Here is a 23,695-nt window from a genome sequence, read left to right as displayed (position 1 = left end):
TTCCCCTGCCGCAGGGAGATGGAACCGACTAGATGGTTCCGTCCCAGGTGCCTGATGGATCCCGAAAGGTTCCAGATGGGGCTTGAGCCATTTCCGGAGATTCTGGCACACGACTCGACTGAAGACCTGGTGGCCGCCTGGGATAGTGTGGCCGCAGGGGCTTTGGACCGTGTCGTGCCTTTGCAGCCTCTGACCCGATGCTGATCTCAATTGGCTCCTTGGTTCTCCGAGGAGCTGAGAGAGATGAAGCATCAGAAAAGACGCCTAGAGAGTGTTTGGAGGGCTAGTCAATCCGAATCTGACCGGACACAGGTGAGATCTTATATCAAGACCTACCTAGTGGCGATAAAAGCGGCAAAATCTAACTATTTTTCCGCTCTTATCGCATCTGCAGAGAACCGCCCACCCTGTTCAGGGTGACCTACTCCCTCCTTCGGGTGGAAGTGCGGGAAGATCCCTTGCAGGGTCGAGCTGAGGATTTTGTGCAATTCCTGCATGATAAAGTCGCTCAGATTCGGGAAGGCTTGGACTCCAACTGGGTGAGTCCGGGGAGGGAGGTGGAGATGAGTCTGGAGAATTCTATCTGGGAAGAGTTTGACCCTGTGGCTCCCGAGGACATGGACAGGATTCTGGGTAGGCTTAGTGCTGCCACATGTTTATTGGACCCGTGTCCCTCCTGGTTGGTACTGGCCTCCTGGGAGGTTACACAAGGCTGGCTCCAGGGGATTATAAATGCTTCTTTGAGTGAGGGTGCCTTTTCCGCCGTCTTGAAAGAGGCGGTGGTGAGGCCCCTCCTCAAGAAGCCATCCCTGGACCCGGCTCTATTAGCAAATTACCGTCCGGTTTCCAACCTTCGTTTTGTGGTGAAGGTTGTCGAGAGTGTGGTGGCACGACATCTACCCCAGTACCTGGAGGAAGCTGTCTATCTGGACCCGTACCAGTCGGGCTTCAGGCAGGGGTACAGCACAGAATCGGCATTGGTCGCGTTCGTGGATGATCTCTGGAGAGCTCGGGACAGGGGTTGCTCCTCTGTCCTGGTCCTATTAGATCTCTCAGCGGCTTTTGATACTATGGTATCCTGCTGCAGCGGTTGAGGGGGTTAGGAATTGGAGGCACCGTGTTACAGTGGTTCTCCTCCTACTTCTCTGACCGCTCGCAGTTTGTGTTGGCAGGGGGGCAGAGGTCGACCTCAAGGCGCCTCGCTTGGGGAGTGCTGCAGGGGTCGGTCCTCTCGCCCCTTCTGTTCAACATTTATGTGAAGCCCTGGGTGAGATCATCCGTGGTTTTGGGGTGAGAGTCCACCAGTACGCTGATGACACCTAGCTGTACATCTCCATCCCAAACCATCCCAATGATGCCCTTGATGTGATGTCCCACTGCCTGGAGGCCGTGCGGGTCTGGATGGGGAAAAATAGGCTCAAGCTCAACCCTTCCAAGACTGAGTGGCTGTGGCTCCCGGCGTCCCAGTATAGTCAGCTGGTGCCATCGCTGACTATTGGGGGTGAATCTCTGCCCCCCACAGAGAGGGCTCGCAATCTGGGTGTCCTCCTGGACTCACGGCTGTCTTTAGAAGAGCATATAACGGCCGTAGCCAGGGGGGCTTTTTATCAGGTTCGCCTGATCTGCCAGTTGCATCCCTTTCTGGACTGGGACGCCTGGGTCACTCACGCCCTTGTCACCTCCCGTCTGGACTATTGTAACGCTCTCTACATGGGGCTCCCCTTGAAGAGCACTCGGAGGCTCCAACTGGTCCAGAATGCGGCCGCGCGGGTGGTTATGGGCGCACCTCGTTACACCCATGTAACACCTCTCGTGTGCGAGCTGCACTGGCTCCCAATGATCTTCCGAGTGCAATTCAAGGTGTTGGTTACCACCTTTAAAGCGCTCCATGGCATAGGACCAGGATATCTACGGGACCGCCTTCTGCCACCAACAGCCTCCCACCGACCAGTTCGCTCCCAGAGAGGGACTAATCAGGGTGCCGTCAGCCAAGTTATGTCGGCTGGCGACACCCAGGAGGAGAGCCTTCTCTGTGGGAGCTCCTGCACTCTGGAATGAATTGCCCCCGGATATTTGTAACTTTTCTGACCTCCGGTTTTTCGCTGTGCCCTCAAGACCCTACTGTTCCAACAGGCGGGGCTGTCAAATTGATTTTAAATTGGGTTTTAATTTTGGGTTTTATAATTCAGCCAAAACTATTTAATGATTTTAATTAATTTTAACTAGATATTGTATATTTGTATTTTAATTCTGGCTGTACACCGCCTTGAGTCCTTCGGGAGAATGGGCGGTATATAAATAAAATTAGTTATTATTGTTATTTATTTATTTATTTTATTGAATTTCTATACCGCCCTACTCCCGAAGGACTCAGGGCGGTGAACAGCCATGAAATAAAACACATACATATACAAAATTTAAAATCGAATAAAATAAATTAAATAAATTTGGCTGAATTGATACCCATATTTTAAAATACAGTAAAAATTTAAAATTTACACTTAAAAGGGAGAAGATTTAGGCAAGGCCGGCTTGATAAAATAAGAGTCTTCAACTCGCGGCGGAAGGTGCGCAGATCCGGAATCCTCCGTATCTCTGGGGGGAGCTCATTCCAGATCGTCGGTGCCCCCACAGAGAAGGCTCTCCCCCTAGGGGCCGACAGCCGACATTGTTTGGCCGACAGCACCTGGAGGAGCCCCTCTCTGTGGGAGCGTACTGGTCGGTGGGAGGGTATTGATGGTAGTAGGCAGTCCCGTAAGTAACCAGGTCCTAAGCCATGGAGCGCTTTAAAGGTGGTAACCAGAACCTTGAAGCGCACCTGGAAGACCACCGGGAGCCAGTGCAGCTCGCGCAGGAGAGGTGTTACATGGGAGCTCCACGCTGCTGCCATAACCACCCGCGCGGCCGCACTCTGCGCCAGTTGGAGCCTCCGGGTGCACCTCAAGGGGAGCCCCATGTAGAGAGCGTTACAATAGTCCAGACGAGGTGACGAGGGCATGAGTGACTGTTGTTGTTGTTGTTGTTATTATTATTATTATGCATGCTTCACCTAGATACTTTTAAAATGAAGATTCTCCCTAGTTGGAAGTTCTTACAGTTTCTCATTTCTTTTTACCCGAAAACCAGAATCAAATCCCAAAGTAGCTGCTTCTGTTGGAGCAGAGGCAGAAGGAACTTAATCTTTAAAACGCCATGTTGCTTTAGTTTATTTACCCCAAAGTACAGCTAAATTTAAATTGCAGGGCTCTGCAGCTGCCTGTTATGGTATAGGGTCTCCAGCTTGAGCACGGGGTTGGACTAGATGACCTACAAGATCCCTTCCAACTCTCTTATTCTTCTTATCCCAAAGGTGCTTTTTCAGGAAGCAGTAACTAACCAGAAGGTCCAGTTGCCTCCTGAAAAAGCACCTTTGGGACAACCATGACCTGAATGACTGAGAATCTCCATAGACAGTTATTATTCTCAACACACTAATCGCATTATTTCTAATGCTTCTCATATAACGCACGCGGACCTAAGAAAAATCACAACCCACTTCCGGCAAATATATAGATATATATATGCAGTCTTTCGGCATCACTTTAAACTCGTCAAAATTAAACCGTCTTAGAACCAACAGAATTCCCGAGTAAGAAAAAAAAACCAGGGCGGTTTCAAGCGTTCTTTTTTCATTTCCGTCTCCGCCCACGAGAGAAGATGGAAGGCAAAAACGAACGTCCGAACGTTCAAATAGAAAGATTCTAAGCGAGACTGACTTTCTATCCTTCTGATTGGGCGGCCTGCAGAAAGCGACGCGAGCGGCCGCCTATCGGAGTCAAGAATCGGAAAACTCTTTGCGGGGGTTGGAATGGCGCTATATTTGAATTGGAAGTGGGCGGGTTTTTCTGTTTCTGTTTCAAAGTCCCAGCCTTGGTGCATCGGCAGCAACCGATCCCCACTCCTAATGGTGGTGGTGGGTCCTGCACATTTAGGGGCAATTGACATGGATAGAGTGAGGCACTGAGGAGAGGGGGAGGGGGGGGAAGTATCTTTATTATATCCCCTAGAAGTAGAAGAAGCAACAACAACAAGCACCATGGATTGGCGTTTCCGGGATAGCCGCTACCGCTTCGCTTCTGCCATGAGCAGCATTATGAACAAGGTAAGCACAATGAGGATTGAGCGTGGCTTTGATGTAGAGGATCGGAACTTGCGTGGGAAGGTTGGCGGTGTCCTGTTAGGGTCCAAGGGCTTGACGATGGCTACCCTGCGGGTCTTTTTTCTAAACCGATTTCATAATGACAAGTAACAGTGATGTCTTCCCTCCCTTCGATTAGTAGTAGTGGTGGTGGCGGCGGAAGCGGTTGTACTTTAACATTGCTACATATCGTTCTTTCTGCCTGCATGAGAATGGAGGAATGGAAGAGCGTTTAGAAGTCTGTCTAGGTATTTGAAGCCAATGGGCCAAAACTGAGCAGAAGTAGATATGCTTTTACTGCGGTTTGTGGAAAATACAGCCGTACGCATTTAGTGCCTTGGTATAATTGCTTCATCAAATTCAGGAATATAGAATATTGTTTAGCCGCAAAACATAATATTGGGTTTGTATTGTTAGAGTGCACATAATGCAAACTAAGGGGACGGTTTTTGGAATACAGAAAAAAAAGGGAGTTGATTCCTAGATGGTGACAGAAACGGTGATGATATGAATTTCTGCATTCTGAGTTTGAAAGTCTTCATGTGATCCACATCACATAAATATAAGTAACAAATCAGGTGTAGTTTTTCTCTGGTAAATCCTAATCCTATTGGGCTATGCTGTTTTGAAAAATGTCTTATTTTATCTAACAGATCTACTTAATAGTTACAATAGTTAGAAAACATGCAAAACTGATGTGATATTTTCTTAATTTAGTACAACTTTGCCTTTGAAGATGATGCAGTTGTCTCTATCAAATCATTGATTTATCAGACACAGGATGGTAAGATTATTTTTACCTTATTACTAATATTTTATACAGAAATACATTGAATCTTATTTAAGAATAAAATGAAAAATGAGCAAAGTTTATTGTATTTATTAGTGATCAGTTTTGTAATCCAACAAGACATATCCATCTGTCTGTCTCTGTATGTGTATACATGAGAATGTATATACACGCACACATACATCTTGAAATTACTAAGAATAGAGCTGCTTCTATTACATAAAAATATCTAGGTAAGAAATTGTCCTCCTGTACATGTACATACAGGACAGTCAGAAAATCAAATACATTAACATGAATAGAAAATCAAAATATAATCGTACATTATGAAGTGTTTATATTGCATAATCTACACAAACATACAATAGATTGCTACACTAAACTGGACAAAGGTGGTGCAATCATCCTAATAATTTAGTGGTAATGGGTTGGGAGATGGAGGCACAATGGCCATTTGTTCCAATGCTTCCTCACTAAGCATATACCGAAGGTGTTCAAGAAACAGGTTAGATCTCTGGGCACTTTGTTACACACAGCCTCATTATTTAATTTTTTTGCCTATTCTGTTCCAACACACCTGAAAGGACTGGGAGAGGTCATCTGTCATCTTGTTTGAAGTATCAGAATGTTGATGATACTCAGGTATACATCTCCACCTCAGGCCCATTGGAAAATGTGGATGTCTGGACAGTATCAATATCTGAAGAGTATCAGAATTTGGGGGAAAACAGTCATACTTAACCCAAACATGAGAAAATGGCTGTTGATTACCATATTTAGTTCTTGAAGGGGTTGTGCTTTCTGGAATGCATAGATTCTCATCTGGGAGTCCTCCTGGTCTTGGGGTTCTTGCTTGAAGAGCAGGTGAATACTGTACCCAGGAGGGCTTCTGCATAGCTCGGACTGATACACCAGCTATTGTTTTTAGTAGAACAGGATGAACACACATATATGTGCTTAACATATCTCATATTATAGAACATGATTGAAACCTGGTCCAAAATGCAGTGGTATGTCACCTGGGTCCAGCTTAGGCAATCAAGCTAAATTTCATAAATACTTTTTTATGGAATTGGATGGGCTTTTTAGTTTTTTTGTTTGAAATACTTAAATAAATGACAGCTAGAGTTAAATATACATGGAGAAGTAATCTAGGGTCATGGCTAATGTTGGATCAAGTGCAGATGGTAATAGAAAATGTTCATAACTTTGCTACTTTAAATCTGAACTTAACCCAGAAACCTGGGATCCAATATCATACTTCTCGATGACAAGTTTATCTGCAAGGAATCTAAATTTCAATTAATAAATTGAAGTTGTTCTTAACCTATCTTGGTCTCAGTTCCAATGCAAACTTACAGCAGGGGAGGGGAGAAGAGAAAGAAGGGAAAGAGTATAGAGAAGACAAACAAAGAAAATTAGGGGGCTGAAGGTTAAAACATGAATAACACTTGCAGGAATAGGGTATGTTTAGTTAAAAGAAAAAAGGACTAGGGAAGATATGATAGAAGTGTTCCAGTTTTTGAGTGGCTGTCATAAAGACGGATATTTCCAAAGCACCAGCAGGAAAAACAAGGACTAATGGATGGAAACTAATCAAGGAGACAAGCAATGTAGTTTCCATTTTTGGACATAGCATACAAAAAGTGAATAGAGATGGAAAATATGTTCTGCTAATTGATCCTATTATTATAAAGCTCTTTCTCCTTGCTACCATAATAAAAACTAATTTTCAATTTTCTGTCATAGTCTGGAGTAGTCATTCCTTATTTGGAGGAAGTGTAGCCCCTAGCCCAGATGAGGTCTCTAATTTATTACTTTGTCCTAACTGAAATTTATATAAGATTATAATCATAATCAGAAATATATATTCTAACTAATTTATTTATTCTTTTGCAATTTATAGGACCAAGAGTTTGGGGAGAGGAGTCAAATGATGAAATTTTAGATGTATCTAATGAGGTATTAAAATTTATGCTTAACCTTGTTATTACTAATTCTTAACCTTGTTATTACTAATATGAAATTTATTTTCTAACGTTTGAGCATTAGCAGATGACTAAAACTAATATAGATTAATTAAGGTATGTTTATAGCAGTGGAATTATACTGATAATTTTCCAAACATATTGTCTTAATGTTAGTTTACTATGAGTTACAATCAAGACTAAATATTTATTCATCAATAGACAGATCGCTGAATGCCTTCTAAGTCTGGAGTCCTCCTGTTCATTGTGTGTTTTTATTGGTAGAGTTTCTTAGTTCAGAAAGATACGTTCTACAAGATATCCAAAGCCAGTAGGTTGAACTATTTGTAAAATTTCAGAGAATCAGGTCTTCTTGTTATGGTATTTTAATAATAGAATCCTAAAACTTGTTTGAACTTTAATTGACAGAGGAAGAAAGAAAAAAAAATTCCTACAAATACCAGTTTGCTGTCAAAGTCAAATTGGAATCTATAGTTCAAACAGAATTTCCAGTTTTGTTTTGGACACAAACTTTTTTATTCTAATTGTAATGTTCCCAGTTTAAATATGTAATTCCAACAAATGGATGTTTCAGAAGCAATAGAAGGTAAGCTTGAGATCTACCTGCAATTTAATTATACTTTCTATGAATTTCTTTTTAAGATATTCATTATTACTGCAAGCAGGTTATAGCAACAGAAATATCTTTACTATAGTAATTCTGAAGTTTGTTTAAATTATATGAAAGTAGTAGTTTCAAGATTGTAGATAAACATTTGCCTAGATTCTCTTCCTTCCTTCTCTGGACCCGTAGATGCTGGTAACATAATTTGTTATTGAACAACAAAATTTTCAAGCAAATAATTGTCCTTTTATTACTGTTATAAAAGAATTCATTAACTGAAGTCTTTGTTTAAAACCACAGAACAGTATAGAAGGCCAAGAAAACATAGGTAAGAAAAAGTTTTGAAATTTCATAATATCTCTGTTTTACAGTGTGAAAGAATTTAGCCTTTAACTGTAATACATAAAAGAAAAGTTCAAGATTTGGATAATAATTGGTTAGCAAATACAGAAAAAAAATGTGATGAAAAGAAAGAAAACAAAGAAATAGAACAATGAATTTGAACAACTACGTGAGAAAATAATTATTTTATGCTTATGATACTTATGCTCAATATGTATAAATTAAGAATAGTTATGTATAGATTTAATAGTAGTTACTTTGAAAGTTAACCATGCAAATTCTATCATAAGATATTAATATTTGCTTTTAATAGTCTTGAGAATTCTTAAGAGTTGGTTAATGATAAAAAATGATAAATTGCATAAGAGCTTGAGACTTTTTTTAAAAATAGACTTCATTGCCATGTGATCCTCTTGAACCAGGATTCTTGGTTTATTTAATTGCCCCTAAGAATTTACAGAACCATTTAAACTATGATGTAATCTAGAATTCCTTATCCAAAGATAAAGTACCAGTAAATTAAGTACTGTAATAAAATAATTACCATCGTTCTATATACAGTATAGCAAAACTGCACTCTGTGTTGTCAATTCTGGGATTTCATTCAGTTACAAAGATAATAATAAAAAGATAAATCAAAAGATTGGTAGCTTTTGGTTATATTGGTAAGTAAAAGTCAATGCTTTTGAATTGAACTCAAACACTAAATCGCGTTAAATGGACAGTTTATTTATTTAGTCTTTTTAAAATAGTTGTATATGCTGCCCAATCTTGATTCTTTGCCCAGATGTAATAATATAATGCAGTAATATCATTAAATTTCCCATTTAAATCATACAATCATACCGTTATACAAAACGTTTGTACAAGACGCTTGGGTGAACTGAATATTTTGAACTTATCTCTAAATATAAGAAAGATGTTCATCAATAAAGTGTCTGGTTTGTATGCATGAATTGGCTTTATATGCCATTGAACATGAAATTTTATTTTCAGATGTGCATATCTAATTAAAATTTGTCTTTCTAATTAAGTGCAAATGCAGGATTCTGATTTTGAAGAAGACTCTACAGATGATCAGGTATAATATGCCAGTAACTTAGGAACAGTAATATGAAACTTTTCTTCAGCTGCAAGTATATGCATCTTTTCATTCTCCAGTTCTACTCTTATGCACCATATTGTTTTTTTTAAAAAAAGTTTAAACACTTATTTGTTGCTTTCCACTTCTCCCCCGCCCCACCTCCTTTTCTTCACACTGATAATTTTATTTTTATTGTGATTTTGATAGCCAATATAATACACTAAGGGGATGCGGTGGCTCAGTGGCTAAGACGTTGAGTTTGTCGATCGAAAGGTCAGCAGTTCAGCAGTTCGAATCCCTAGTGCCGCGTAACGGGGTGAGCTCCTGTTACTTGTCCCAGCTTCTGCCAACCTAGCAGTTCAAAAGCACGTAAAAAATGCAAGTAGAAAAATAGGGACCACCTTTGGTGGGAAGGTAACACTGCTCCATGTGCCTTTGGCGTTTAGTCATGCCGGCCACATGACCACAGAGATATCTTCAGACAGCCCTGGCTCTAGCTTTGAAACAGAGATGAGCATCGCCCCCTAGAGTCGGTAATGACTAGCACATATGCGCTTTACCTTTATAATACACTAGGTTACAGGATTATTTTATATTTTAACTATACCGATTATTGGACAAACCTATTTCTTTTTATTGTGAATAAAGAATAATATAATATATAAAATATATAGGAGAATAATGCTTATCACTGTTTTATTGAAATATTACAACATAGCTTATGGGAAGCCACTTTGGAAAATTTGTCATCTCATTGTTATATGTATTCCATATTTTTAATTCTTAACTGTTACCACATTGGCTCTTACTCCCAAGTACCCTTAAAACATGATATTTCTGATAAATTGCAAAATAAAATAGCACAAATAACATTGCCTATCATTACTGATAGGCAAAACAAATAAACCATAGAAGCATTTAATTTGTAAGTTAGTATCTTATTGAAGGATCTGCCCAATGCTATTATGGTATATTTCTTCAGTATATTTATATTTAAGGCCTGAAAAACTAGATCATTTTGTCTATGTTTTTCATTGTGGCATTGTCCTATATAAAAATAGAAATTAAATCTCAGCCACTCAGATTTGCCTGAACCACAAGATGGGTGGTAAATAAATTTGATAAATAAATATTAAGTCAGCATATTATAGTTTTGTTTGATTTCTCCTCTTCCCCCATCCCATCATATAATTGGCAGCAAAATTACAAATGCATATTGATTGATGGCAGCCGATACAGTAGTTGTTTTATATGTCTGGAAAATATAAAAAGAAATTGGAACCATTTTGGGGCAAAAAAATGCTCCAAAGTTTGTAAGGTAGTGCATAATAGAACACTGTAAGTGTGTGCATTTGTGTGAATGCATACACATTCTGAGAAACTATTTTTTTGTCATAAATAAATAAATAATTTTATTTCTATACCGCCCTTCAGACATCAGTTAAAAATAATTAAAATTATTAAATAATTTCGGCTCAGATTTAAAAGCCCCAAAATTTAAAACACCCAATTTAAAATCATTACATTTATAGCCCGGCCTGGCGGAACAGCAGGGTCTTGAGGGCACAGCGAAATACACGAAGGTCAGAGATCTTACGCATTTCCGGGGGTTTTGTACTAACTTCTTTGTCAATAGTAAAATTGATTTTGTACACAAATTGAAGTTAATGCAATGTTTGTAATTTTGGGTTTTGAAAAAGACATTTGAGGAAGGTCACTTCACCAGCTTACATGAAGAGAGTCAACTCAGTCCAGGTAAGCACAAACCATGTAACCCTGAAAATTACTTTCAGTTTATCTACACATATCTATGCATTTTAAAATGCATTTAACTGATACTTGATCTGCAAAGACAATTCCTATATGTCCCACTGTATTTGTATTTAACAATGCCAGTGAATCATAAACCTCATCCTGTGAATTAATGAATTACAGAATTTTAGTCCAAAATGTAATTTTTATTTTTGTTTCAAGCAACATTTTTGGTATCTTTTTGTACAAATGAATATTCAGGTTGTAATATCTGGATTGAAATGTATTTAATCTATAATTAAGACTCATACGACATGCATGTGGAATTATAGCTCCTTTTACCCTTTTAAATCATTAACATGTGTTGCTAATTATTATCCATTCTTCAAATAACTCAGATGATTGTATTTGTGTCATTTTTTAAAACCTTGATTTGGAAGCTTTCTGCATGATATTCACTCATGGCCTCCCACATACATTTCTCGAAGAACGACAGTACAACCAGGCAATTTAAATGAAATCTGTCTTATTCTAGTCATTCAATAACTTGTCAATGAAATGCTTTTAAAGGCCATGGTAATCACAATGCTGGCTATACATTTTTTGGCAGCAATATAATGTTTCTTTTTTTAATAGCTACCAAAAGAAGAGTAAATTTTTCTTTTATTTTCCCAAAGAAAAATGTGTGTATGTGTGTGTTTTTTAAGTGAAAAAATCCTATATGAAAAATTAAAATTTGGTATTAGTTATGCTGACTAAACTATATTTTTTAAAAATTTTTGAATTGCAGATAGCAAAGGGAAGGCTGAGTTGACGTCTATTAAATCTCAGTTGGCCAATATACATATCAAGGTAATAGCATAGACAAAAATAAAATTTTGCTCACAATATTAGGGTATTTGTTTTAGGTATCTTAATACATTGACATATAGGTAATCCTCATTTAGAAATGACAATTGGGAATGGCAACTTGATCATGAAGTGTAGCAATTGCTAAATGAATGCAATTTGCTTATAATCCTACTTCAGTTTTTCTCTGCTGTACAAACCTTCAGAGGTCATAAAAGCGAAAATTAGTTGTAAATTACTTTTTATTGCATTGTAACTGAACAGTCACTAAACAAGGCGTTCACTAAAGAAGTATCATGACAAGGGATATGATATAATCTGAACTACAACTTCCCTAACTTGCAAAAAAAAAAAAAACCCTGTCAAAATCTTTCCATATAGTCAGCAAATATTTATGGCATTTTATCTACACAGACAATTGTGCCTTCTATTCTAACTGGTGTGCACATTTGGAATTGTGGATTTTTCTCATGGAAGCTGCTTCAAAATCACCATGGAGAAGTGGGGAGAGCTTTCCATTAACAAAATTACTACTATTAAAAAATAGAATCACAAATCAACGATTTTTTTAGAGTACAACCCATTCTGTCCCTTTACTATGAGATACTACTTAATGACTCTACCCCGAATTAAGGGATTACAGAGTCATTCAAAAGGAGTTACTTCTTGCCTTCCTGCTTTATGCAAACAGATATGATACTAAACATTAATTTCTGACTACTCATTCTCCAAGAAAGCTTATGTGGACCAGTTCAAATTAAGATTGTGCTGAAAACTATTTTGATTTGCAGCATGACAATTTTCTTTTTATTAAAGTATTTTGTATAAGCAGTAAGATAAAATAGGATGCTTGATGAGTATCGGGGACAGGGCAGAGCAGCTGGGTATGTTATTGCCCACAGACAACATACTGAACATATAATCCTAAATATAGTGATGTAACATATTATATAACACAAAAAATGTATGACAAAAAGTATATATGCATTACATTTTAATAGCTTTGTGGTTCCTTTTTAGAGGTTATTCTTACTGGGTAATTTTTCCAATAAGTTTGTTTACACATGAATGAGGGCATGTAAAATGTTTCACCTTTCAATTTCCAAATAGAGAAGTTCAAAAGTTGTGACATTCCTTGGGAATTGTAAAAATAGTTTGGTTACTTTGATATAATTTAGATGTGCTTGGTAACTAATTACATAAATAGTATAGTTTTTTAACATTTTGTTTGTTTCCGTGCATGACATGTAATCTTAATCATTATCTGACAGTACCCTGTTCTTTGGTAGTATACTGCCATAGGAAAAAAATAATGTATGAAATAATGGTTAATAATCCTCAACTGAAACATTTATCTAGATCAGAGGTCTTCAAACTTGGCAGCTTTAAGATTTGTGGACTTCAATTCCAAGAATTCTCCAGCCAGCATAGCATAGCATAGCTGGCTGGAGAATTCTGGGAGTTGAAGTCCGCAAATTTTAAAGCTGCCAAGTTTGAAGACCTCTGATCTAGTTTTCTGCCATTCAACTTGGTATAACGTTAATGAATCCTGTTAAATCCAGATGAAAATTGGTTATTAACTCATTAGTAAATTCAGAAGAAATAGTCCATATCCAACTATCTTGTTCATATAAATCGCAGGATTTCATTTTGCTCTATGTCCTATTTTTTATTGAAAGGAGAACATCCCATTTGAATGCACTTCTGGAATACCTGCGAAGAATAAATGCAAAGTAGAAATGGATGTTCTATTGAAAGATTATGCCAATTCTGTTCCAGCAATGTTTACGGTAGTGCAGCTTTTAATTCAGTCTACTGAAATTTCTTCACCATTATAACTGTATAGTTCATATTTTTCTTTCCTTGGTCTGATTTATGTCCATAGAATTTCAACATATTATAAAACCTTCATATATTTTCTTTACAGTAAGAGCCGAGGTGGCACAGTGGTTAGAATGCAGTATTGCAGGCTAACTCACTGCTCACTGCCAAGAATTCGATTCTGACCAGCTCAAGGTTGACTCAACCTTCCGAGATTGGTAAAATGAGGACCCAGATTGTTGGGGGCAATATGGGAAACTGCTTAGAGAGGGCTGTAAAGCATTATGCAGCAGTATATAAATGTAAGTGCTATTACTATTAAAGGGACACAATCTGAACAATCATTCCTATCAGATTTATTTATTGTTTATTTATTGGTTCAATTTATATGCCGCTCTTTTCCGGAGATTCAGGGCAGCTTACAATGCGTTAAGCAATAGCCTTCATACTTTTGAATATACCTGCTTAGTAGGGCTTTCGCCTCCCTCCCCCCAAAGCGGTGTTCTTTTTTATACAAAGTCAGCTTATTGCCTCCACAAATGGGTCCTCATTTTACCTACCTCGAAAGGATGGAAGGCTGAGTCAACCTTGAGCCTGGTGAGATTTGAACTTGCAGTAATTGCAGGCAGCTGGTGTTATTTAACCGTGCTTTAGTCAGCTGCGACACCAAGGCTCTGTATGATATGTAGATTAGGACTTTTAAAATTAATTGTAATTGTTTAAAATATAGTACTCATATTCCTGTTTCCGTAAGAAATTAAATTAACTGGAATACTTAAAGCAATACAAAAATATTCCTACTTAATCCAATCCACCGGAATTCTTTTACCATAGTGAACAACCAGATGCAACTTCACAAAAAGGACATAGGTATAATAGCATCTTCCTATTGCCTCTGAGGAAATAACTTTACGACTCTTTTCTGGTTCATTTATTTTACAATTCCATGTTCATATATTTTTTAAATATAGTATGTAAATACTATTCCATGTGTTATCACACTATACAATTGTTTACCTAATGATTCTCGGTTGGTTTAATGTTTTTATTAACTACATTCTTTATGTACCTTGGTTTAGGTTACAAAACCAAGAAGTATTTGTCAGTCGTCTCCTTTGCGGCAAAGAAGGAAATTGGAAAATAAATCCTTAATCGGTGAGCTTTGCAACAGCTTCAAGATGCTTTACAGTACTGAAAATAAGAAAATTTCTCTTTTTCCTTTTTTAAATTTCTTAGAAAATTGTCATTATTTTTAGGATTTTTTTTTTTTTTTTTTTTTTTATTGAAGGACAATATCAGATGTCTCAAAAGATTTTCATGTTCTTGGTGTTCAAAGCTTATGCTTTCTAATTGATTAGCCAAGAATTGTATTAATTTGGCTCATTAATAAAATTCTTGGAATGATGCTTGTTAGATATGCTATCCAGGTAAGATTATTTTTAAAGCACTGACTGATTTCGTGTTATATGACAATTCTAGAACATTTATTTAGAAAAGAAAACTCAAATGTAGTTGCGTGATTTGGATCCAATAAGGAATGCAGGAGTCTATTTATTTTGTGCCCTATTTTTTAAAAATCTTTGTAAATACAAATTCCTGCTACAGAAACTGCCATACACCCTCTTTTCCCCTCTCTTATTTCAGTTTTCTTCAGCTCATCTCTCTCTACCATCTGAATAGAAGGAAATGAGCAGTCAGGCAAGAGCTGAAATAAAGTTGGTCTAGCTGCCTTGCTTTGTACTTTATACCGTATTTTTCAGAGTATAAGACACACCTTTTTCCTGCAAAAAAGAGAGTGAAAATCTGGGTGCATCTTATACTCCGAATATAGCCCCTCCCAGCTTCTCAAAAGGAGGTTTCAGAGGCTGAAAAAAGCATTAGAAACGAAGCTTCAGAAAAGAAGCCCCCAAACAGAGCTTCAGAGGCTTTTTTTCTGAAGCTCTGTTTTGGAGGCTTTCAGAGGCAGAAAAAAAAAGCAAGGCACAGAGCTCACAACCAAGGAATCTGTTGCTAAAATTCACCTCTGGGAACAGCTGATTGGGGGTATTCCGGGAGACCAATCCACCTCCAATCAGCTTTTTTCTTATTTTCCTCTCCAAAAACTAAGGTGTGTCTTATACTCCGGTGCATCTTATATTCCAAAAAATACAATAATTCTTTCCCGTGTTGAGTTAATGTTTTAGTCCATCTAGTTTAATCTTTCTTTACTGGAAGTAGTGAAGACATCCAGGGTCTCAGCTAGAAATCTTTCCTTATAATTCTTATAATGAGAGTGCCATTAAACTTGGAATCTTCTGCAGTGGAATCTACATGTATTAATTTAATACTACTAGAGAGATTGGCACTTAAATGAATTATATAATTGGATTGGGAAACTGAGAGGGCACACGTGCTCCTGCATGCATTTACCCAGTATCCATATCCTGCCTTTTTTACATAGCTGGGTCACAATCCCACAAATATTATTCTGTAATATTTATTCTGTATTAGACTTTGAATAACTGGCCTTTAGAATTTACTTTAAGACATAACATTATTGTTAGCTGCAGACAATTGTTATAGCGATAGCCTTCAAGATAATTTAAAATGATTGTGCTAGGAGGTGCCTATTAATAAATCTGTAATTGACAAACACTCAAAAATTTCTGAGGACAGATAAATAGGGTTAAGTGTTTTCAAACAATTAAATACTACTTTATCTCACAGGAATATTTTCGAGTCCTCCATCATAAAGTAATCTGCTCTATTCTCCCTGTAGAATGATACGATTATATTTCACAGTTTGACAGCCTGTGCCATATTTGAGTCTAGTTTAGATATATAAGTCTACATTTTCATATCTCTGTTTGACTATGTAATTTATTAAATAGCTTTGGAGATGTCATAGTTTAAGTGAATTTACTTCTGAGATTAAGAATAATGTTTAACATATCGTTGCTTTCTGAATATCATTAGATAGTTACATAATTAATGCACTTATCTAAAGCAAAAAGATTCAGTAAAAACAGTCTGATTTAAGATCCATGAATTTATGAAGCATTCTTATGTTTCAACATCATTCAAGACAGTTTATATCTGTGTTTTCATTAAGCATGTATTAGCCTATGGTACTGTTAAATGTTCAAAGTGCTATCCACTTTGTGGATACAGCCATATAGTATCTACTGGCTATAATGGATGCTATATGGGCTGTAAGCAGGGTTTGGGGTACAACTGAAATCACTAATTTTGAATCTTATTGATTTTTATTATTGTCTTTTATTATTTTGTTGTAATTTATGTTTTGTGCTTGTGGTTTAGATCCATGTCCTACCTAGTTCCTTCAGTTGGCTGAGGGGGTGTATGAATGAGATAAGCTAGGATGGGAAACAATTATTCTGAAGGTGTCATATCCTTAAGGAAAGTGAGTTACTGTTTCTATAAAAAGCATCCAGCTGTCTGATTCTTCCTTAAATTGTGAATTACCCCTGAATGAGTGGGACCATTATATAGGAATATTCCTGGCTAGATCTAATTGAATCATGAGCCTTGGCACCAGTAATTTATAGTTTATTAGCTTTAGACTAAAGGGCTATGATACACTTTTTCATGAAACTTTTTTGAAGACTACTTGGAAACTGCTATGCTTATAAAGTGCAGCTTGCACATTGGAGAGCAAATACCATTACACCCATATATTGTAATATCTGTAGGGTATTATGGATGTTATATTGGCTGCTGATAGGTTCCTGGGTATAATTCAAATCACTAGTTTTGAAGAGTTGTGTTTTATAATTATATAACAATGATATATTTTGTAGTTTTATTTATTATAAAGTGAAACAGGACCATGCTTGATTACCACAGTATACAAGTAAAATAAATAAATAACTAGCACTATAGTGAATTAAGAATTAGGGTGTAGCACGAATTGTTTTAACAAATCAAGCTATAGAGTGAGGTTGTAACAGATTGTAAACATTTTAGAAAATATTAAGTATCTTCATTAAGTAATGTAAACAATTCGATAATAAGTGCTACTTATTTGTACTTTCATTTTATTGGATCTAAATAGGATGTGATACAATCCAGAGGAAGCAGCTGTCACCTCTATCGCTGAGATCTCCAGAACTGTCCATTTCTGCTGCTTCACATTCAGTGAATGGGACAATTGTGTCTAAAAACCAATCCCTTCTTAATAATGGAACTGGCCATAGTAGCTTTTTAGAAATGTATGAATCTGCAGATGAAAACTGTTCATGGAATAATGTCACAATTGCAGACTTGTATCCAGGAATGGTAAAAACTCTTAGTAGACTATTGGATAAATCTTTTTCCAATTCATTAATCAAGCAATACAAATATGGATACTGTCATTCTAAAAAAGCAAAATTTAATTCCAACACAGAGAAAACAAGAAAATCCAGAATACTAAAACTGACACCTGGCTTCATTACCAAAAATGCGGAAAAGAAGAAATTATCTATAGGAAGTAATGGTGACAAAAGTCCTTTTTACAATTCAAAGCGTCAGATACAATGCTCTGAACAAAGTATTTACAGAATAGAACCTAATGTATCTCAAAACTCAAACAGAATGGTAATAGATTGTTCTGGTATTATAGAAGATTATTCATACAGGGAAAGAACTGGGAAAAGGGTTCCTAGAACTCTTTGTGCAGATGAAACATTTTTGGTCAAAAATACAACTTGTTCCCCTTTAACTTCAGACAGTGTAAAAAAGAATCAAAATTTTGAAGATTGTTCCCGTACATTTTGCACTGTAGATTTAGACACAACATTTAATCCAAAAGCAGAAAGTAAAACTGACGAACTGAGTACGATGGCATTCAAAACTACCTCAAGTTTAAGTTTGTCCTTAAATGGCAGTACGAATTCCATTTTACAAAGAAGCAAGTCTCCAGTGAAAACCTCTAATAGACTCAAAAATCATGAAATTAAAACTTTTGCTGCCACTGTTTCACTACCACGAAATCATTCTTTTTCATCGTTTCATGTTCAAAGTCCCGTCTCTTATAAACAGAAATATGAAGATGCATTTGAAAAAATATATAAGGAATTATGTTCTCCACAATTGCAGAAGCCATTTAAGTTTTCAAATATATATACAAACCCTAGAAACTCTGCAGATGTACACACTTCTGGTTTAAATAATCTGTCCTCAAATTTCCGTAAAAAAACAAAGAGTACAATTGAAGATATGTACCAGAAATTATGTTCTGAAGGCTTTCCCAAATTTCCAACGTTTCTAAGAGCAGCAAACTTAAAAAAATACGAAGGCGTGCAGATGTCTGAAACTGTAAATGCCCTTGTTAATTCTCCAGTAAGAACTCTGCCTGCTGTTGACAGAATGAAGAGAGCGGCACATTTTTGCAGTGAAGAGTCTCAGTATTCACCTTTAAAAAGGTTAAAAAATAAATCTGATCATTCTTACAGAATATATCAGAAATTACCTTGCTGGAAAAACATAAGTGATACAACTTTCACATTGTATTCACCTGTTAAAAACAGTTCGGCATCAAATACGGTAAGTGAAATATAATCATCTATAATGCCTTCAAACCTAAAAACTGTTTTAAAGTACCAAATCCTTTAAAAGTGTTTTATTTATGGACAACATTTCTAAAATACATGAACTTATCTTTCAGGGCAAAGTCCTACATGTACCTAGGTATAAATCTCATTGAATTTAGCACATCTATTTTTAGCTAATCTCTTAGACTAAGAGTCTTACTAGTTGTTATGGCACTGTGTGATTCTCCCTACCGCTGTTCTTTTCTAATAAATGAAATTAGATTATGGAAGAATATTAATATTTGGATGCTAGTATTTTTTTTCTTTTAAAACTTTGCATCCAAGCAAATGTTTGATCCAAATCTGCAAAAATAACTTGATACTTGGAAACTAAAATGATGCAGAATGGGGGGAAAAAAGTATGGTAGAAGCTTGTTGCTAAATAACATTTTACTCTGGGACATCAGCAATCCAGATTGATGATGTTAGTTAAAAATCTTAAACTTTTTAATTTTCAGAATTACGGAGGTTCCGTTTCTTCAGGTCATAGTTTTCTGGCCACTTCAATTGCTGATATAGAAGGTTGGTTTAAAAGATTAAATGCAAACTATATAGCAATGTATTATTCTTTGGTCAAGTTAGGCAGTTAATTGTTTATTCCAAGAAACATTCAAATATTAGATCAACTAGATGTTTAATCCTTTATGCTCTATAAAAATAGACAGGGTCAACAGATGCTGTCAGAATAGCACAAACTCATAATTTCCCTCATGAGGAAAAAATATCTCTCATGAATTAGGGATATTTTTTCCTAATATTAGATCATTGGGTTGAAGTTTTTGAATCTATTTTTAACTTCTTTGTGTGTTGACACAAATCAGTCTGCATTTGCTTTTGTTTTTCCCGCTTTCAATAATATGAATACTGATGTATACAATTTTTGAGTTTTGAATTACCATGTTATAGTTGGAAAATGGTGTCAGAAAGTAAATGCAACAGTATGTGTATTACATAATCTGGAAAATATGATTTAGGATGATTTGTTTAAAAATATGAATGGAACTAATTTTTTTTTACTATTTTTCCCATTTCTGAATTGCCCATCTCAAAGCACATTTGAAGTTAGTTTTAATTTGGTTTATAAGAAATTTACAGTAAGAATAATATTTATTCAACCTGCTAAACAGTATTTTATTTTTCATCTTTGTCCTCATATTTTTTCTTTTTGAAATAATTTGCAACCAACATATTTAAATAGACACTTTTTAATCCTTATTTAACTTGTTCAAAGAATCCGGTATTACAGATATGAATGAAAATATTCCCAGGTGTTTGCGTGGACATGGGTTTTCAAGAAAGTCACAAAATTATATACCAAAGTAAGCAATATTTGACTTCCTTTTCAGTATTTCATTTACTTATTTATCAAATGTATATTGCTGTCCATCCCACATAAAGTGATAACAATTCCTTATATTTCTTTGTGAATGGGTAGAAAGGAGGAGACAAAATGCTCAGGTATCTCTATTAGCTACAATTAAGGCAAGTTCAATAATCTTTCTATTTCCATGAATCACATCAAAAAAAGCCCTAGTGAGCAGGAGAGTTATCCATATAAAATTGGTAGATGTGAGTGTTTTTCTTTTTTTTAAACTACGAAGAGCTTTACTGTACAATTGCATTATCATTTTGTATCTACCTCACAACACTGGAAAAGTGGAGTGGTTAAAAGGGGTCCCAAAATTCCCAAAGGAGTTGCATGTGGTTTTGAATTTGCTCATGGGTAATCTAAAATTTGCTCATGGGTAATCTTAAGACATACAGGGACTCAGTAGCTAAGACGCTGAGCTTGTCGATCAAAAGGTCAGCAGTTCAGTGGTTCGAATCCCTAGTGCCGCGTAACGGGGTGAGCTCCCGTTACTTGTCCCAGCTTCTGCCAATCTAGCAGTTCGAAAGCACATAAAAAATGCAAGTAGAAAAATTGGGACCACCTTTGGTGGGAAGGTAACACCCCGTGCACCTTTGGTATTTAGTCATGCCAGCCACATGACCATGGAGACGTCTTCAGACAGCGCTGGCTCTTTGGCTTTGAAACGGAGATGAGCACCACCCCTAGAGTCGGGAACGACTAGCACATATGTGCGAGGGGAACCTTTACCTTTTTAATCTAAGACATGTTTTCAAGGTGCTGATGCTTACCTATAAAGCCCTTCATGGCTTCGGCCCGGGGTACTTGCAGAACTATCTCCAGCTGCTCTCCCATTGTCCTGTGCACTCTCACAGAGTCGGCCTCCTCAGGGTGCCGTCGGCCAAACAATGTCGGCTGACGGCCCCCAGGAGGAGAGCGTTCTCTGTGGGAACCCCGACCCTCTGGAATGGATTGCCCACCGAGCTCAGGACAGCTCCCGATCTTCTTTCCTTCCGTCGCGAGCTGAAGACGTGGCTGTTCTGTCAACTCAACTGATCCGTTTGGGGGTACACTGTCATAATTTTAAACTGTTTTAATAGGGTTGCTGATTTTAATTTTATTTCATTGTGATTTGTATTGGAATTTGTCATTTTGTAAGCCGCCTTGAAACCCCAGGAGAAAGGCGGCATATAAATCGCAATAATAAATAAATAAATAAATGTTTTGTAGGATTACAGAACAGTTTCTTTCACTAAAACATAAGATATACCATAGATGATCAACTGTGTTCTCTTCTATAGTACATTCCTTTCTATATAATACTCTGATGGCAGGAAGCTCGGGGGAGGGGGAATTGTCATGAATGGTCACAGATAAATAAAAATAAGGTCCAGTCAAAGCAACATTATTTTTCTCTGTGTTGCTCTATGTCACTGGATTTATTTAATCACTGTCCACTGAGATGATTAATTATTCCTTTATCAATATATTGAGATGATTAGTATTGGTATATCACCTATGGAAAAATGATGGGCATAGTGAGAAGTGAGAAGAAAAACAGGCATTAATAGCCAGAGATTATCTACCATTAGAGTTGGTCATTAATTTCTTTTAGAACCAAATAAAGAGAAGTGAATAGATGAAAGGACACTATATTTTAGCTTACTGCAAAACAGTTGTTTCTTTATATAAAATAATAGATATCATTTGAAACAATATGTTTTCCCAAAATGATCAAATCATTTTCTCAGTTATAGTTCTCCCAATTGATTGACAGTCATTCAGAAGAGGTTAAACAATAGTTTTTCCTGTTTATACAGGATGGAATCTTCTGAACGAAAAGCATATGCGTTGTTATGGAGTTTTGCTCTTCCCCAGTATATTTTCAATGTGGGGAAGAAACAAATATGCATGGGAAAAAGCTAATTAAGGGATTTATTTAACTCCAGTTTAAATTAACTAATTCATAAAAAAAGAAAAAAAACTGTTATATCAAGTATTGTTGGATGAACTGGTTAGACCAGATAACAGGTAGACTTGTCTAAAAATAATATAATCAACATCAATTATATTAAATTAATGTTCTGTTTAGTGAGATGTCCAGGGTTGTTTTTGTTTTTTTTAAACAACCTGCATATGTTGATGTACAAAACTTCATAACATATACTTCTTTAATATTCGCAATCTCCCCAAAAAACACTTTCATATGAAAATTTGAATCACATAAGAGCGATGGATACTAGCAGATATCATATGTTCTGCTGTCAGTGTTAAGGTAGAACTCATATTGGTTGATCACTATATTTGACTAACAGAAATCAATTATGAGTTTCTTGTACATTATGCATTGTTCACACCACAAGTGACAGTTTTGTCATTGTTGATATCACAAATGACAATTATTAAAATCCTAAGATTATTTTGCTATGTTGAATATGTGAAAATATTCTGGTGTTAAAATTATTATCTTCTGAAATACAGCATCAAGTTCAGTAGCATAATATTATGCTTTGATGGGCTTTATACTTCTTATGTGATATGTCATGTATCAATTTCTTTGAAATGCATCAGAGTCATTAGTTTATTGTTTGTGTATAGAGGTGGGGTTTTTTTTAAGTTAAAAAGATATGGTCAATATACCTGTGCTGGGAGCTCTTTTGCTGCTTTTTTCCTGGTATTTGTATCAGACTGATCAAGTTTTGTTTCTTTGCTAGAGTTTCCAGCATTAGCTATAATGATGGAAGAATCAGAAGAAGAGAACTCATACAGAAGGATTATGAGGAAACATTTCTGGAAGGATTTGGAGAGGAAAATGTTTTTTAACAAAATATATTTTAATCCAGTAATTTCCTGACAGAATACAGATTCAGTGGAATATTCCTGAACTAAAGGGGAAAATATTTTTTACCAGTTCTTTAACTCATTAGCTCTAGCACAGGGCAGTACACTTAAAAGACTGCAGTGAAAATGGAGAGGTAAAAACTATTGATATAGTTCAGCATCCAAATCTATGCAATTATTCTCTGTCATTGGAAAATTATGGAGATAATGGAGACTATGTTTCTAGAATTCAATAGTTCAGCTAATTGGGCTTTTTTTCTTCCCCTTCTTGGTTTATTTAGCTTAAGTGGCTATAAGAAACATCTTTTGCGGTTCTTAATTTGTTTGATCTGCACCTCTGGAAAGAGGTTATTGGGACTTGGATATAAATGTGTTTTTATAAAGTGCTTTTAACTTACTATTCAATAAGCTCATGCTTTAGGAAAAATCTATTTCATTGAATATATAATTTTTTAAATTTTATTTTAAATATACCTAAGATTTGACACATATATCTTCATCTAATAAACATTTCAATATGTTTGTA

General features: G+C 36.3%; 1 protein-coding gene across 1 annotated transcript; it reads left to right on the top strand.

The window, feature by feature from the left end:
- Nucleotides 1-2,841: 2,841 nt before the first annotated feature.
- On the top strand, nucleotides 2,842-23,695 carry HJURP (Holliday junction recognition protein). The gene is made up of 13 exons (XM_034413154.2): nucleotides 2,842-4,141; nucleotides 4,895-4,961; nucleotides 6,874-6,929; nucleotides 7,860-7,887; nucleotides 8,936-8,982; nucleotides 10,686-10,740; nucleotides 11,528-11,589; nucleotides 13,266-13,376; nucleotides 14,487-14,562; nucleotides 17,462-18,933; nucleotides 19,439-19,502; nucleotides 20,212-20,299; nucleotides 23,043-23,695. The coding sequence occupies exons 1-13, from the start codon at nucleotides 4,076-4,078 to the stop codon at nucleotides 23,149-23,151; spliced, it is 2,301 nt and encodes a 766-aa protein (XP_034269045.2). The 5' UTR covers nucleotides 2,842-4,075; the 3' UTR covers nucleotides 23,152-23,695.

This window comes from Pantherophis guttatus, chromosome 5, assembly GCF_059756535.1.
Source record: "Pantherophis guttatus breed Tessera chromosome 5, ASM5975653v1, whole genome shotgun sequence".
Lineage (NCBI taxonomy): Eukaryota > Metazoa > Chordata > Lepidosauria > Squamata > Colubridae > Pantherophis > Pantherophis guttatus.
This window is presented reverse-complemented; position numbering and strand designations above follow the sequence as displayed.

Bases quoted from the DNA above. Each gene is read 5' to 3' on its own strand.
- HJURP (XM_034413154.2), top strand. From the start codon at position 4,076: ATGGATTGGCGTTTCCGGGATAGCCGCTACCGCTTCGCTTCTGCCATG. The intron at 10,741-11,527 runs GTAAGCACAAAC...TTTGAATTGCAG, and splicing joins AGAGAGTCAACTCAGTCCAG to ATAGCAAAGGGAAGGCTGAG. The intron at 13,377-14,486 runs GTAGTGCAGCTT...ACCTTGGTTTAG, and splicing joins CTGTTCCAGCAATGTTTACG to GTTACAAAACCAAGAAGTAT.